Source organism: Camelus bactrianus, chromosome 10 (genome assembly GCF_048773025.1).
Source record: "Camelus bactrianus isolate YW-2024 breed Bactrian camel chromosome 10, ASM4877302v1, whole genome shotgun sequence".
In the NCBI taxonomy this organism is placed as follows: domain Eukaryota; kingdom Metazoa; phylum Chordata; class Mammalia; order Artiodactyla; family Camelidae; genus Camelus; species Camelus bactrianus.
The window spans coordinates 41,579,682-41,594,802 of NC_133548.1; the positions used below are offsets into that span (position 1 = coordinate 41,579,682).

At 55.8% G+C, this 15,121-nt stretch overlaps 1 protein-coding gene across 8 annotated transcripts in view; it reads right to left on the reverse strand.

Annotated features, from left to right (window-relative positions):
• AMPD3 (adenosine monophosphate deaminase 3) overlaps positions 1-15,121 on the reverse strand; it is a 42,605-nt gene that overhangs the window by 6,736 nt on the left and 20,748 nt on the right. For all 8 annotated transcript variants that reach the window (XM_045523966.2, XM_045523964.2, XM_074372403.1 and 5 more), the window contains 8 exons: positions 14,437-14,599; positions 12,125-12,344; positions 10,067-10,196; positions 5,810-6,004; positions 4,389-4,520; positions 3,697-3,860; positions 2,894-3,020; positions 234-397 (listed from right to left, as the gene is read on the reverse strand). In XM_045523966.2, coding sequence (XP_045379922.2) covers positions 234-397; positions 2,894-3,020; positions 3,697-3,860; positions 4,389-4,520; positions 5,810-6,004; positions 10,067-10,196; positions 12,125-12,344; positions 14,437-14,599 — 1,295 coding nt within the window. The remainder of the gene's footprint in view (positions 1-233; positions 398-2,893; positions 3,021-3,696; positions 3,861-4,388; positions 4,521-5,809; positions 6,005-10,066; positions 10,197-12,124; positions 12,345-14,436; positions 14,600-15,121) is intronic.

Here is a 15,121-nt window from a genome sequence, read left to right on the forward strand (position 1 = left end):
TTGGCAGGTCCTGTGTCTATCATAACAGGGATGGACGTGCATACATGTAAGGTGTTGGGGAGTGTGTGTGACCACGTGTATGCACAGGCGTGGGGTGTGGCTGCCTTGTACTTGTGATCATGTGTTGCCACGTGCATGCCTTCGTGTGGATGCAGCCTTGTGGACACGTGCCCTGTGCATTGGGCTCGGGAGCATCCCCTGGGTTCAGGTGTGTGCGGGCTGGGCTCACCCACCTGCGAAGGTTGTTGAGCACCATGATGTTGGCGTACATGTAGTACAGGTAGTAGCTATAGGGCGGGTTCTGCTCACTGGTCCAGATGTCTGGGCTGGGGCTCTTGTCCGAGAACATGTGGTCGCTGTGCTTGGACTCATCATCCACGCTGTCGAACCCCGTCACCTGGGCAGGAGGAGGGGTCCCGCATCAAGCCAAGGCAGACAGCTGCCAAAGGCCTTGGAGCCCCAGCCTCTCAGGTGTAAGACCTCAGCTGGGGACCCCAGGGCCCACCTGTGCCACATTCCTCCCAGGGATGGGGAGTGGTTGCTCTGCTACCGTCCATCCCTCCAGGGCTCCCAAAGGTACCCAGGACGTCAATCTGGAGAGTGCTCCTGTGTGCAGGCCAGGCGACTGGTGAGGCGGCTGGACCCACCACCCATCCTTCCACCGCACCAAGGAGAAGGCCGGCGCTGCAGGGCGGCCAGCAGCCACTGCCATCAGCAGCGGTGACAACAGCCGTGAGGGGGGAGGGGATGGGCGCTTTCCCATGCATCTACTGGACGTCAGGCCCTGCTTGACACTCTTAGCACTTAGCACACAGCAGCTGTTTTAATACCTGTGACCCTGTGAGGCAGGGCTTGGCTGAGAGCAAACCAGGGCCGATTAAGGAACTTGCCCACATGACACAACCAGCTCTGAGCATAAATGGGCTCAAGGTCTGCACTCTGGAGCTGTAGGTGGAGGAGGCCAGGAGTGGCCGTGAGGAACCAGCTGGGATGCCTCACAGATAGGCCAAGGTGGGCACTGTGTGAAAGGGCCCCTTGGGAGGCTGCGCCATGGCTCCCAGGAACCGCCCTCTGAGCAGGGTCAGAGCAGCTCCAGAGACTCCCACCCTGCCACCACAGCACTTACAGCTCAGCTGGGCCCCACCCTAGTCACAGGCTCCTGTCACCTGCTCCCAGAGGGCAGGCCCGGCAGAGGACGTACCTGCGAGGACGCAGGGCGGTTTTGCTCCTGATTCTCAGCCACGGTAGTGCTTTGGGAAGGGGCCTCTGAAGGACTGGCCCAGTCTGGGGGGCTACCAGCCCAGGCCCAGCCGGGTCTGCCCATTCCTAAATGGGCAGTAGGGACCCAGAGGAGCACGAGACCACCGGGGACTTGGCAGAATCGTCCCCATCAGTCGTGTGTTGAAGGAAACGACGGGGTCCCCACTGCAGCTCTCTGCATGGCCTGGATGGGTCTAGGGCCGGAGGACCTTGAGCCCTGCCCTGTGCTCGCCAGCTCCATGCTCCCCCGAACTCTCGGGGCCTGCATGGGGGGAACGTCAGCCCCTCTACTGAGCTCTGTGTCCAACCCATGCAGGGCCTCGAACTGGTACTTCCTATGGGCCTCAAGCACAAAATAGGTCCAAACCCCAATTCCTCCTCTGCCCCAAGCCTGCTCCTCCCCCACAGTTGGCAGTGGTATCTGAAAGGCACAGCATCTACTCCCCACAAAGCCAGGCACCGGGAGGCCCCCAGACTCTCCCCTTTGGGCTTTGCACCATCAGTTCTATACCCAAGCCCGTGACACTACCCAAGGTCCCTCCCACTGTCTGTATACACCTCCCTTCCTTAATGGGAGGCAGTACCGCAGGGGGATAATGACATCTGGGGAGTCAAGCCCTTGGGTATGAATTCCAGTTCTGCCACTATTTAGCTCTGTGATCTCAGTTTTAATTTCCTCGTGTGTGTAAATTGAAGCTGGTCGCTTCCTAGGACTGTTGTGAAGATTAAGTCAGATAATCCACAGTCCAACACATGGCAAGCTCATGGTTATTCTGCTTACTAGTAACACCTACAAAACGATGTGAAGTAGGGCCACTGTGACCCTACTGTCAAGGGAGATCACCAGGGCAGGCAGCAAATAAATGTGAGCTGCTACCACTCGTCTAAGCCCTCCTCAGGTCTCCATTGCTGGAACAGGCTCCCTGACTGTCACCTTGCCCCATTGCCCTCACCTCCAGCTGCCTTCTTTTCCAAACAGCCTGCATGGCGTGTGTCTAAAACATACATTTGATGATGTCCCTCTGCCTGTTCAAGTGCTTTCCTGGCAGTCCCGACCTCCCCCAACACACCCATCCAGTCACCCCTCCCTCCTCCAGCCCTCTGGGTTCTTCCCTGCCTCCCTCCCCGTCAGAAACCATCCCCACAATTTCCACCCGACACTGAACTTGCTTCTGCAGCCGCCTCTATTCTGGGCACCCAGAGGGCAGGACCAGCTCCCACCCCCTGACGCCCTTTCTGGTGGAGTCCCTCCTCCACCCTCACACTCCCTCTCCCACAACTAACCAGATAAATCTATCCTGCGGAGCTTGGGCACTTGGGCAAACAAGGTGTGAGGCAAGAGCAGGAGACTGCCATGTGCATTTCTAAAGGCCTGAGGCTGCAGCCAGCTGGGGCAGGATCTGGTCCCTCCACCCCAACCTGGTCAGGAACTGGCTCCTCAGTCCTGTCCTCACAGCTGCCCCTGAGGAGAGGGGGACTTTCTCCTCCTGGAACAAGTTCATTATTCTAGAAATTCAGCTTCTTGGGGCTGGCCACCACACGCCTGGGGCACACGAGTGACAGGATCTCAGAAGCCTGACCCAAACGCCTGGAATCGTCTCCTCCCACCCCACCGGTCGCCACCCACACTTACATATTTGAGGAAGAGGTGAAGCTCTCGGTGATCTTGGGGGTTGATGGTAGCCTCAAAAAGGGGCAGGAAGATGTTCTCCAGCATCTTTCCAAAGCTTGGCAGCAGCTTCTTGGACCTAAATATGTCACTGGAGGAAAGTAAGACTCGCCAGTTAAGGTGGACCCAACAACCCCCTTGGCCTGTCGGAGACCAGCCCCAGCCCCTTCCTAAGGCAGCCCAGGTCCCCATTTAAGCACCCAGGGTAGAGTCAGAGATGGGGCACCATCGCAGATCCTCCCTCCTCTCCAGCTCCCAGCAGGCTCTGCAGCACTCGGCAGTGGTTGGCAAGAGAGCTTTCTCCAGCCAGAGGCCATGCTGGGAGGGGGGCATTGGGATTCAGGCTGATCCAACTCTCTGCACTTGGCTCAGTTCCCCTAAACCACATGTCCCAGCCTGCCCAGGGGCCCCACACTGGCCAGACTGGAGAGGACATATCCAGGGACGAACTAGCAATGTAGGCCCCCACCAGGTCACTTGTACCCCAGGACTCACCCAAAAGGATAATTCATCCCCAAACCCCAGTGAGAAGAAGATGGGCAGTAGTTCCCACCAGGCCGTTGCACATGTATGTTCTTCAAAGAACAAGAACTTAAGTGTCATAAGGACATCTTTGCCAACTACCCCTCCCTAGGAAAATCCCTGGGGCAGAGAGGCCTAGGCTGGCCCTGGAACAGGCCCTACCACTCCGTAGCAGACTCAGCAGCCCCTGTGGGACAAGCTGGTGTCCCCAGAGGGCACAGGCAGACAGCGGATGCCTCACTTACTAGATCCGGGGCACCTGGATGATCCAGCGCATGTTGGGTGAGTAGACCTTGTGCTGGATGAACCAGCGGGCCAGGCTGGGCCACTCCTCGGGACTGCGGCCATAGATGGAGAGACGCGGCTCGGAGTACTGGTACTTGCTCTCCTCCAGCTCCCGGGCCACCTCCTGGCACCAAGAAGAGCGCCAGTCAGCCCAGAGTACCCCAGCTGCCAGATCCGGCTGCTCCTTCAGCCTCCAGCCCCCCAGGCTCGGAAGGCCTGATCGGTACCCCATTGCTGCCATGTCAGCACTCGCTCTCCTTCCTGGGAAGAAAGGCCTCGGGCCTGCACAGTCATATGCCTGGCCAGGCCAGCCAAAAGAAGCATCTCCGAAAGGGCCTAACCTGTACCCTGTGCAGGCTGCAAACACACAGAGCAGTGAGCCCGGAAGCCACAAAAGCAGCCAGCACTACACACTCTACCCTCCTCTTGCCAGCAGTCAGTACAGCCTGCACACAGCACAGCCTGCCCTCTTGGAAGCCGGTGGCCAGGGCCACAGCACTGGGCACCTGAGTCCTGCCTGAGCTGTACGGTGGATGGATGGACAGGGATTCAGGGAGGGGAAGAGGACAGGAGGCCCTGCAAGACCCCCACCCCATAAGGCAGATGCTGCCAGGAATCCGAGGAGGCTTGGAGAAGCCCAGGGCTCACTTGCCTTGACCATCCGAGCAAAGTACTCTCCTCCCAGGTAGTTTTCAGTTTTCAGGTACAGGTCACGCAGCTCACTGGCCCCCACAGGGTTGTATTTGGAGTTGAACTTGTCAAAGCGGTGGAATGTCTGCCGGCCCTAGAGAGAGGAGGCACCAGCCAGATCACCATGTTGTTCTGCAGCCACCACACACATCCCCCTCTCCAGGCCTTTACAAGGTGGCCTCACACATGGCCACATGGAAAGATGTCTTCTGTGTCAGTTCTCACATGAAAGACTGGAAGATCCCAGAGCCAGGACCATGCACCCTCACTCGGTCAGCCCTGGTGTCCTTTTGGGAGGCTTTCTGTAAGGGAGAATCAAGGGGCCCCGTGCTCCCAGGAGCAGGGCTGGCTGAGTGAGCAGAGAATACTGACCCATCAGTAATAATGTGTGTCCCAAGGCACTTTCTCTACATTGCCTCATTCAGTGTCTGGCTTGTTTAAGATTTTTTTTATTGTGGAGAAATATACATAACACAAAACCATCTTAACCATTTTTAAGTGTACAGTTCAGTGATATGAAATATATTCACACAGTTGTGCAACTATCCACACCATCCATCTCCATAACCCTTTTCATCTTGTAAAAGGGAAACTCTATGCATTAAACAGTAACTCCCCATGATCCCTTCCACCCAGGCTCTGGTAACCACCATTCTCCTTTCTGTGTCTGTGAGTTTCCCTATTCTGGGTGCCTCATACAAGTGGAGTCATACACTATTTGTCCTTTTGTGTCTGGCTTCTTTGATTTAGCGTAAGATTTTTAAGGTTTATCCATGTTGTAGCAGGTATCAGTACTTTATTCCTTTTTAGGGCTGAATAATATTCCATTGTATATACACAGCATTTTGTTTATTCATTCATCTGCTTATGGGCACTTGGGTTGCTTCCACCTTCTGTCCACTGTGAATAAGGCTGCTATAAGCATTGATGTGCAAGTATCTGTTTTAGTCCCCGTTTTCAGTTATTTTGGGTAGGTACCTAGAAGCGGAATTTGAGGAAACTCCATATTGTTTTCTATAGCAGCTGTACCATCATTTAGTATTTTAAAACCTGTGATGTCAATAAGGCGAGTGGCATTTACCACTTTATAAGCAAGGAAATAAAAGCTTAAATGAGTTGCTTAAGGGCACACAACTCCTAAGGGGCAGAAATGGAATTAGAACTGGGACCTGTCTGACTCCAAGTCACACACCCTTTTCCCCTGTCCCAGGGCTGCTCCCCGCCCTGAGACTCTCTGAGGCCAAACCACCTCTCACCGTCCCATGGCTGGAGAAAGAGCTGCTTACACAACCAGGCTCTCTCCAAGCCTGATCGTGGTTGCTTTCCCAGGAGCTGGGTCCCCAGCTGGGACTGAATGAGGCCCTAGGGCAGGAGCTCACTCACCGCGTGGACGTCCAGCGAATCCACAGTGAGGTCGTACGGGTCCATGTGCAGGCTGTCGAACACCTGCCGCAGGGTGATCTTCCGGCCCCGCTTCTCGGCCACCGTCCTGTCGGGCTCTGTCTGGTACGTGTGCTTGATGAAGCGCAGCAAGTGCTTCTGGTTCATGCAGGCAGCTGCGTGGATGTGTGTGTCCACCTGCAACACAGGGTCCCCCAGCACGTGAGCTGGGCCACCTCCCAGCACCACAAAGTTCAGCCACCCAAGCCTCAGGACCTCACGGGAACAACGCAGGAGCCCCCGCCCCATTTCTCCTCTAGACTTTTGAAACTGGTCTTCCTCCTTCTGGCCTTGCTGCCTAATCCACCTCCTTACAGCATCAAAGGATCTTTTTTAAATGTAGGTGGGATCTGGCCACTCCCCTGTTAACAAGTCATCAGTGGCCTCCAAGTCTTCAAGATAAAGCCCAAGCTCTGTAGCCTGGGATTCAAGACTCTTACTTCAAGCCTTCAGTCTCCTCTGGCCACTGCCCTGCTCTATGCCCCATCCAGAACACTCCACTTCCAGGTGCCCGAGGCACCACACTAGTCCACACCAAGTCTCCTGAGCCTGCCTGCCTTCCTCCTCACCAATCTTATCCACCTGGACATTTCCTACAACCTCCCCCACATGGAAGCCAGTCCTGACCCTCCAAGAACAATGGATCAGTTTTTCCCTTGCCCAACCTGACACCCCAGCATAGACACTCCCATCACCATACACATCTTCCAATCCACTCTAATAATTTTCTGTCTTCTTTGTCACTAGACTGGGAGCTCAGTCCTCAAGGACAGGGATCACCTTTGATGCATCTAAGTCTCCAGTGCCCACCCAGAGCCTGGTGTGACCTGAATCAATGGATGGATGAATGGACCAGTGGACAGGTGTGGGAGGTTCCGATAGTTTCAGTGAGATCCACATCCTCATAGAACCCTGAGGGCCCACCAAAACCCCTACAAAACCCCATACTTCCCATTGACCTTTCTTGGAATCCCCAGAGCATTCCCCTCAGCCATCAGCCCTAAAGAAACAGAGACCTGGCTCTGCTGAGGGATGGCCTGAAGTCATGGTGAGCATCCCGATCCCCTTGCATGAGCCCAAGGGGCCTGAGGGAGGTCCCCAGAGAAGGAAGCAGCAGCCACACGGACCAGGGTACTACCAGTCCCCAGACCTCACTCCACAGTTCCTGCTGCGGCCAACCAGCCACTCTGCCAGGGCTGGGGTGAGGAGATGGCTGACCTCAGGCCAGGGAATGCTGTCCACAGCTGGCCAGGCACCTCTAAGTCGTGCCAAACCAGACATTTGATCTACTGAACCTCGGTGAGTGTTCTACCAGCCAGCCTAGTCATCAGCTCATCACTCACTCACCAGGGCCCTTCTGACTCTTAATCCTGCCACTCCTACCAGAAAGACAGACCTCTAGCACCAGAGAAAGGAAGCACCAAAAGTTAAACCATCACCCAAAGCACTGTACACAGGCTCGGGCACCTCGGAGGCGGCTGGGCTCACGTGGGCTGCACCGAAGGTCAGCCTGACACAGCTGGGCTCGACTACCTCAGCATGACTTAGCACATTCCGGGCTTTCTTGCTGTCCTCCAGCATACCAATGACACACCACAGGGGGTGCAACCTGTCCTCACCCCTCATGAGTCACAAGATGAGGAGGAAAACAACTGGATAATTCAGAAAGCATCTGATCTGAACTTCAAAATTGCCAAGGTGATTATTTTAGGAACAAGTAAAATAGCCTGTCATTGGAAGTCAGCATTTTCCATGCACAAGGTGCACAAGCATGCCTTGCTTTCACCTAAGCTCCAGGTCTAAACAGTTTCTAAACAGGGCTGGCCCATCCTTGGCCCCTAAGCCAACACTGACCATTTCCACACCCATGGCAGACATCAGTAATCAATTGCAGCACTCTTCTCTAAGCTTCAGGGGTAGCCTCAGGTGAAGTTTGGCAAAGAAGATAAAACCTATTTGCTATCCCTGCTATATGACACTAATCCTACCCAACTCCCGAGCAGCAAACACACTCAGTCCCTTGCTCTTAGCAGCAAACAATGGTCTCAGTACACAATCCTCCTATGTGGGACTCCTGGTGCCACAACCCATGACCTGCTGTGATGTTGCAGGTCATTTCACAAATACCGCCCGCCCTGACCCATGGCCATGCACAGCTCCTGCCTCAGGGCATGGCCCTGGTCTGCTCCCACGACACCAACAGCCACCTTGGAAGTATGGAGGCCATCCTCCCAGCCCATCCTGGATTCAGAAAGCTGGCTCTCCTCCCCCAGCAGAGGCTTCCAGGGTAAGGAAAGGCAGCCGGCGTCCAGAAGGCAAGGAGGGGCAGGCCCAGCCTGACTTGGAGCAGACCTGGGCCCACTGCAGTGCCAGAGAGCAGACCACTGTGTCACTGCGCAGGGCGCAAGGCCATCTCTGTCCAGAGACAACATGAACCCCCACTGACAGGGAGCCCCGAGGATTGGCTCTGGTATGTAACCAAGCCCTCCCCACCCAGGACTCTCACCCACTTCATGGCCAGAGAGCAGGTGGTTAGCCCAGGAACACCCTCTGGGGCCCCGCCTGAGAAGCAAAGTGTCAGAGCCAGGGCAGTCAGCGAGGACAGGGCAGCCGGCAGAAGGAAGCAGGCAGGCCCAGGGCATGCACGTATGCGGAGGGCAGGGCTGCACAAGGAGTTTCCACGGACACCCATCGGGGCGTGCAGGCTGCATTCGGGCAGGGCTGAGAGGAGCTGGCCCAGTGACTGGGACACCCACCCATCTGCACACCAGAGAGGAGAAACATGGTGCTTGAAGGTGAAAATGCTGCATAGGTGGCATCTAACACATGTCCTTTCGTCTCTGCCTAGAAATCCCCAAGACTCTTCCAGGAGCTTCAGAGCCCAGAAGCTGAAGTCTAACTTGCACTCTTAAGGCTCTTGGTGGCCTCCAAGTGGGAGCCCACACTGGACCCCGTGATGCTTAGCAGAGGTGATCTCGGGGCCTCCCAGGAGGAGGCCTTCCAGGTAGCATTGCTGAGTGTTCCCAGTAGGGGGTCAGGAAGGCCTGAGCGGGGCTTCCCAGAGGAGACACAACCTCCCCTGGCCTACCCTCCCTTATCAAAGCTGACCCCAGGGAGGGGCAATCCTCAGGGAGTCACATCCAGGACAGAGGCCCCTGTGGTGATGACGGCCCCACTGTGACTCAGCTCAGGTCCCGCCATCCCTCCTCCAGGCAAAGCCCAGCCCCACCCTTCCCCCAGGAGCTTCTCTCCCAGGACACGACCTCCCAGTTCCTGAGACAAGCCCACGTGCTCCTGCATGATCCAAACCTCACACACATCTGCAGCCTCACTCGCCACAACCCACCACCACCCTCCCCCCCGACCCCTGAGCTCCAGCCACACCGCACCACCAGCAGTTACGTCAGCGCCCCTCACGGGCTCTCCCCACCCCGCCTGCTGTGAGCATAGGCTGCTCCCTCCGCCTGCGGTGCCATCACTTCCACTCCCGGTCCCACCCCTGCCTGGCTAACCCCTACTCACAGTCAGCCCGGTTCTGGCCTCTTCCTGAAAGATGCCCTGTCACACACTTTCCACACTAACGGTAACAGGCTGGGAACTGCCTGTGGACAGGAAGTGACTCTTATTCAGCATCAGAGGCCCCACGCTTGGCACTGTCCCATACTCGCTGCGCATGAGTTACATGGAGGAAAACGGAAAAGCCGGAGGCCGTGGTCATTTACCCCGTGTGTCTGCCCCAGCCGCGGCCTCTGCGGGCTGCTCATCCCCTCAAGGGGAGGCCCAGACACAGGGGCACGTCAGACGCTCTTCCTTAAATACGCCTGAACCAGGAGACAGAACCACAAACTCCCAAGTCAAAGGGGCCTTAATAGCTTTCTTGATCCATAATAAATTTAATAAATTCTCTACCTTAAAAGTAGCCTTGCCTCAACTCTTTTTTTTTAACCAATTGACAGACCATGACCTATTTTTCAAGGAGGGCACATTCCAACAGATACACATGGACAAAGGTTTCCACCTAGAGTTATGCCAAGAACCATCTGAAGCAGGGAAGGCACTGGCCAGTCTTCTGCACACTGCACATCACTCCCCTCCGGCTAAGGAAGGCCACACGGGGGACTGGCCCCAAACTGGCTCAGGGCATCCCAGTGGGTGGGGGGCCGGGGAGCAGGGACTCTGAACGCTGGCCCATGAACGCACCTTTCTCACATTATAGAAGTCTCGGTGGGGGTTACTCTTCAATTCTTTGAACTCGGACATTTCATTTAACATCTCATGAAGGCTGAACTTGGATTCCAGAAAGTTCAGTCGCCGGTGACAATATGTTTTCCTGCAGGTTGGGAAGGGGAGAAACCACAGTTGAGGAGAGGTCACATCAAGCTCTCCAGTCTGGAGACCTCTGGCGTCAGCAGGGACCAACTCTCAGGTGGAAGGTCAGGATGGAGCAGCAAGGGGTACGGAGGGGCCGGCCTTCTGCAGGCCTGGCTGAACCGCTGACCACATCTGTGTGCTCTATGAAAAGTGTGGAGTGGATACGGGGCAGTAGAGAGCAGATTCCGCAATCTCATATACATTCCTAAACTTTGAGCTTTATACGCATAGACAATTATCTCAAGCCTCTGTCTCCCGTGAACAAATATGGAGATGACAATGCCCAAGACTGAAGTGAGGGTTAAACTGGCTTGTGTGTGTAAAGGGTCCAGCTCTGAGCTTAGTGGATGCTCAGTGAAAGTCTCCCTCCTTCAGCCTTTCCATATTTCTATCCTCCCATCTATCCTCAGCCACCTCCAATTCCTTGAAAGGAGTTTAACTTCTGCCCAGAAGATCAGTAATACAGTCAAACTCCAAGGTGTGACCTGCCCACCTTGGCTGCAGAGAACCACCTGTGACCAAACGGCACCCCCCAAATCCCAAGACCTGAAGACCTCCCGACTCTGAGATTTCAGGATGAGAGGAGGATGTTTTGCATCACGGGCAGATTAGGAACGCAGGGATGTTTGTTACCAAAACAAATCTCTGCAAGGACTAATGTCCCCACCAGCTGGCAAAGGCCACTGGGGGTGAGAGCACCCACTGTTCTCAGTCAATTGCCCGCCCACACTCAGCCCAGGTGTCTGGCCACGTGCCTCTGCCCACAGCCACACGGAACCTTCAACCCTGATTCACGCCATCCTGCTTCCTTGTGGCCTCCAAACACACACAGCTTTCTCGATATGCAGTCACTTGGACTTTCATAAAGAGCAGCTGCCAACCCCAGGACAGCACCACCATCTGTCTGCCGGGATGAGCCCCAGAGCAGAGCACGGGAGTCTCAGAGCCAGAAGGGATTCCAAAGGTCATCTCACTCAGTCCCTTTCCCCAGAGGGGACTCGCCCTGAGAGCCTCCCAGACAGAACAGCCACTGCTCACACACCTCCTGGGACAGCAGCATCCCCAAGGCTTCCCCTCAAAGCTCCAGCTCACATTGGCCAAGCCAAGCTCCTGGGAACTGCCCTTTCCCCTCCCAGGTCACAGCTCTGCCCTCAGATCACCAAGGACCCAGACCCACGCCACTCACCCCCTGGGGCCTGCTCTCCTCCCTGAGAAACTGGCATCACCCGACTCACAGCAAAACCCAAAAGGCAGGGCAAGAAAGAAGTCCCCTCAGCCATGACCAGCCCGCTCTCCCTCCCTAGACTCCCAGTCCTGGCCGGGCACTCACAGCGTGGACACTCAGAGGCCCAGGGCCCGGGCATACCAACCTCCATCGCTGACTGGCCTAAGTGCCCACCAAGAAGTGAGGGCCCAAATTCAGGAGGACAGCTCCCTGCCAGGTTAGCTCAAGCGAGCCCAGCCCATAAGCATCATGGGGGTCATGGCTCAGAGTTCCCAGGCTCCCGGCACTATCCCCTCCAGAAACACAGAAAACCCAACACAGGAAGCAACAGTCTTCATTGCGCCCCCACCATCTGCAGTGCTGCCCTGCGCTGGTAACTCTCTGCAAGGCTGCCATCCCACCTGGGGCGAGGGGTGACAGCCATTTCAAGGTGTACAGGTCTCCACACCCGTGAGTGCAGAACAGGCAGGTCATACCAGCTCTAAAAACAGGCCAGCCTACGATGGAAAATTGCTGCAGAAACCCACAAAGCACTGGGGAAAGGGAAACCACTCTTTCTGGGATGGCTTAACTGAGGGAAAGCCCAGAGCAAAAGGATGACCTCGCTGGCCTTTCCCAGTCCCTCCTACGGAGTGGCAAAGAGAGGGGGAACGCTGGCTTACGTGGGGCCATCGGTGATGAGAGCCAGGATGTGGCTCATGTCCACCGTGTAGGTCTCCAGGTCGGGGTAGGGCAAGCTGTGGGGCTCCTGGCGCTCCAGCATCCTCTTGTTGTCGTACACGAAGGGGATGCCCCCCTGCATGCGGACCAGGTAGCCCAGGTTGGGGGGCGCGTCATCCAGGCAGTAAGGGTCTTCCTGGGGCAGCGGTGGAGGGTGGAAATCTGCAGAACAGGACTGAGTGACAGCAAGGTGCCCTCGACCTCAGGAGCTCGCAGGGGCTCAAAAGTCACATTCTCGGTGAGGCCTGTCCTGGTGGTCTGATCTAAAACGCAACCACCCCCACCCGCCCTGACATCTCACATCCCCTTCCCTGCTTTGTCTCCTTAGCACCTACCACTATGTAAAATAACTTCTCTTATTTATCTTGGATAGTATGTGTTCATTTTGTTTACTGCTGAATCCCCATTTCCTACAACAGATCCTGGCCCATGGCTGGCACTTCCAGACATTTATAAAATTTAACTGAAATGAGCTTCAGCCTCCCAGCTACTTCAGGGACACGAGGTGTAAAAAAGGTGCCCGCATCTTCTCCTATAAGAGACGGCCTGGGACGGCCCGGTGGCAATAGCTCCCTGTCTCCCCACACCTTCCTGAGCCCAGGGCGGTCAGGGAACTAGGTGAGGGAGCCACCCCCACAAGCAAGCACGGGATAGAGAGTGTGTCTGCCCCCGAGACAGAGCTGTCTGTCCCCACAGGAGGCAGGAAACGCCTCCTGCCTGCTTCCCAGCTACGAGACTTGAGCCGACCACTCCACCTCCCAAAGCTATCTGCTCAGCCGAGGGAGACACCCCAGCCTCCACCAGCTGTTGTGCAGGTGGCCGTAGCGGGTAGAGGAAAATGCTTTGTAAACAGGAATGAACCGAAGGGCATCATCCCCATTACTCTCATCGTGGGTTTTCCTGACCCGATAAGTTCTGCTCTGGTCAGGGGACGGGTTATGCTAAACAGCAGTAGGACTGGGGGCTTCAACTCTGCACATCAGCCAGCCCTACACAGGGTCCAGCTGCCCGCCCAGGCAGAGGAAACCCTGGAATCTTCATCAAAGGAAGGAACCAAGTGGGGTGACTGCCTGGGCGTCCCCCATCAGTGTTGAAAGCATCTGCCCCCAGAGCAGACACGAGGTGTCACGCGGGCTGGAGCAGCACAAAGCTGGGAGCTGATGTCCCCACATCAGGCATGGTCACGGGCTGGCTCAGGAGCCCCTACATGTGCCAGAGACTGAGAGACGCAGGCAGCACAGAGACTTGGGTGAAGCCACAGTTTCCACTCACCACACTCGTGCCCAGGCCCCCTGGGGACTCTGTTTTGTACCAAGTGCACATTTGACAGTCATTCCTGCCTGTCCTTGCCAATACTGGGGCAAGTGGGACCAACTTCCCTCAGACAGACAGGGAAATGGGCCCCAGGGGGTGACAGATGCTCAAAGTCCAGGTCTCAGAGCTTCAAGGAAGCCAGAGACAGGAGACATCTTGGGACCAACTCCACCCAGGGGGCAGCCAGGTCCTGGGCACCAGCACAGACCACTGGGCCCTCACCTGATCCCCCATCACCAGGTTTCCAGAATGAGATTTCCTGTTGTCTTCATTCATGTTACTTAACTTACAGCCTCTACTGCTTCTGGGTCCTTCACAGGCCAAACAGACTCTACCAGAAATGATTCTGCCTTCTCCGATCTCCCCTTCCCCAGAATCCACAGCATCAACATAGCTGCCACTTACTGAATACTCATGAGATGCCAGACCATGCTAACCACTTCGTGTGCATTCTCTTGTTTCAGCCCAAGAGATGGATATTATTATATTCCCATTTCACAGATCAAGAAACTGAGATTTGGAGAAATACCTTCTTTGCCCAAGAAAGTGGCAGAACTTAGATCACGGTGCAGGTATGTGACTCCAGAGTCGACTTCCTCAGCCCCAGAACACATCCTCTGTACCCACCTCCACTCCTCCCACCCCACCACTGATTCGGCATTTACTGTCTGATTGTGCTGTTTTAAAGATCCAGCATGAGACTGCCTGTCTTCCTGGGGGACTCCCAAGATCAGGGACTGTCTTTCACCTCTCTCTCAACTTCTACAGCTCAGCTCTACCTAGGGCAAGGTACCAGCACACAAACATGTTGGAGAACTAGTACCAGCATAGTCTTGTAGGAGATGCTACACCATCTGGGGGAAATATGCCAGGAAAAAGTCCGGACCACCTCCTGGGCCGAGCTGCACTTGGGACCCCACTCGCAGCCACGGCGCCCTACCTTGGAGGCCCTCTTCCAGGGGTGCAGCGTCCACCCGCCGATGACCCAGGTACTGGGCTGTGGTCCGTGGGAAGCGGTGATAGGCGAGCCGGGCATACTTCTCCCGGATCATCAGGGCCTTGGCCAGGCTTTTGGCAGCCTGCTCGTAGTCCTCCACAGTGATCTGCAGAAGAGCGCACGCAGAACAGAGTTCACCTAGCAGGCTTGAGACCACTGTCTTAGCAAGGCTGGCCCTTGGCTAGTAGCCGGCAACTTGGGTCTGAGGAGCATTCCCACCACGGTGGGCACAGCAGCTTACTGGACCTGAAAGGTTTGTACAAACACCATGGTTTATGCTGAACACCTGATTTCCTTTTTGGAACCTGGAATTGGGTGATATGCTCTGCAGATGTGCAGCCAGCCCCAGTAAAACCCCTGGGCGCCGAGTCTCTAATGAGCTTCCATGGTAGGATATTGCACATGTGCTGTCACAATTCGATGCTGAAGGAATTAAGGATGTTCTGGAGATGCCACTGGGAGGGGCCCCTGGGAAGCCTGCCACTGGCCTCCTCCAGACTCCACCCTGTGTACCTCCTCCTGTGCTGACTTTGCTCTGCATCTTTTCACTGTACTAAATCCTAGTCATGAGTAGAGCTGTGTGCTGAGTCCTAGGAGTCCTAGCAACCCACTGAACCTGGTGGTGGTC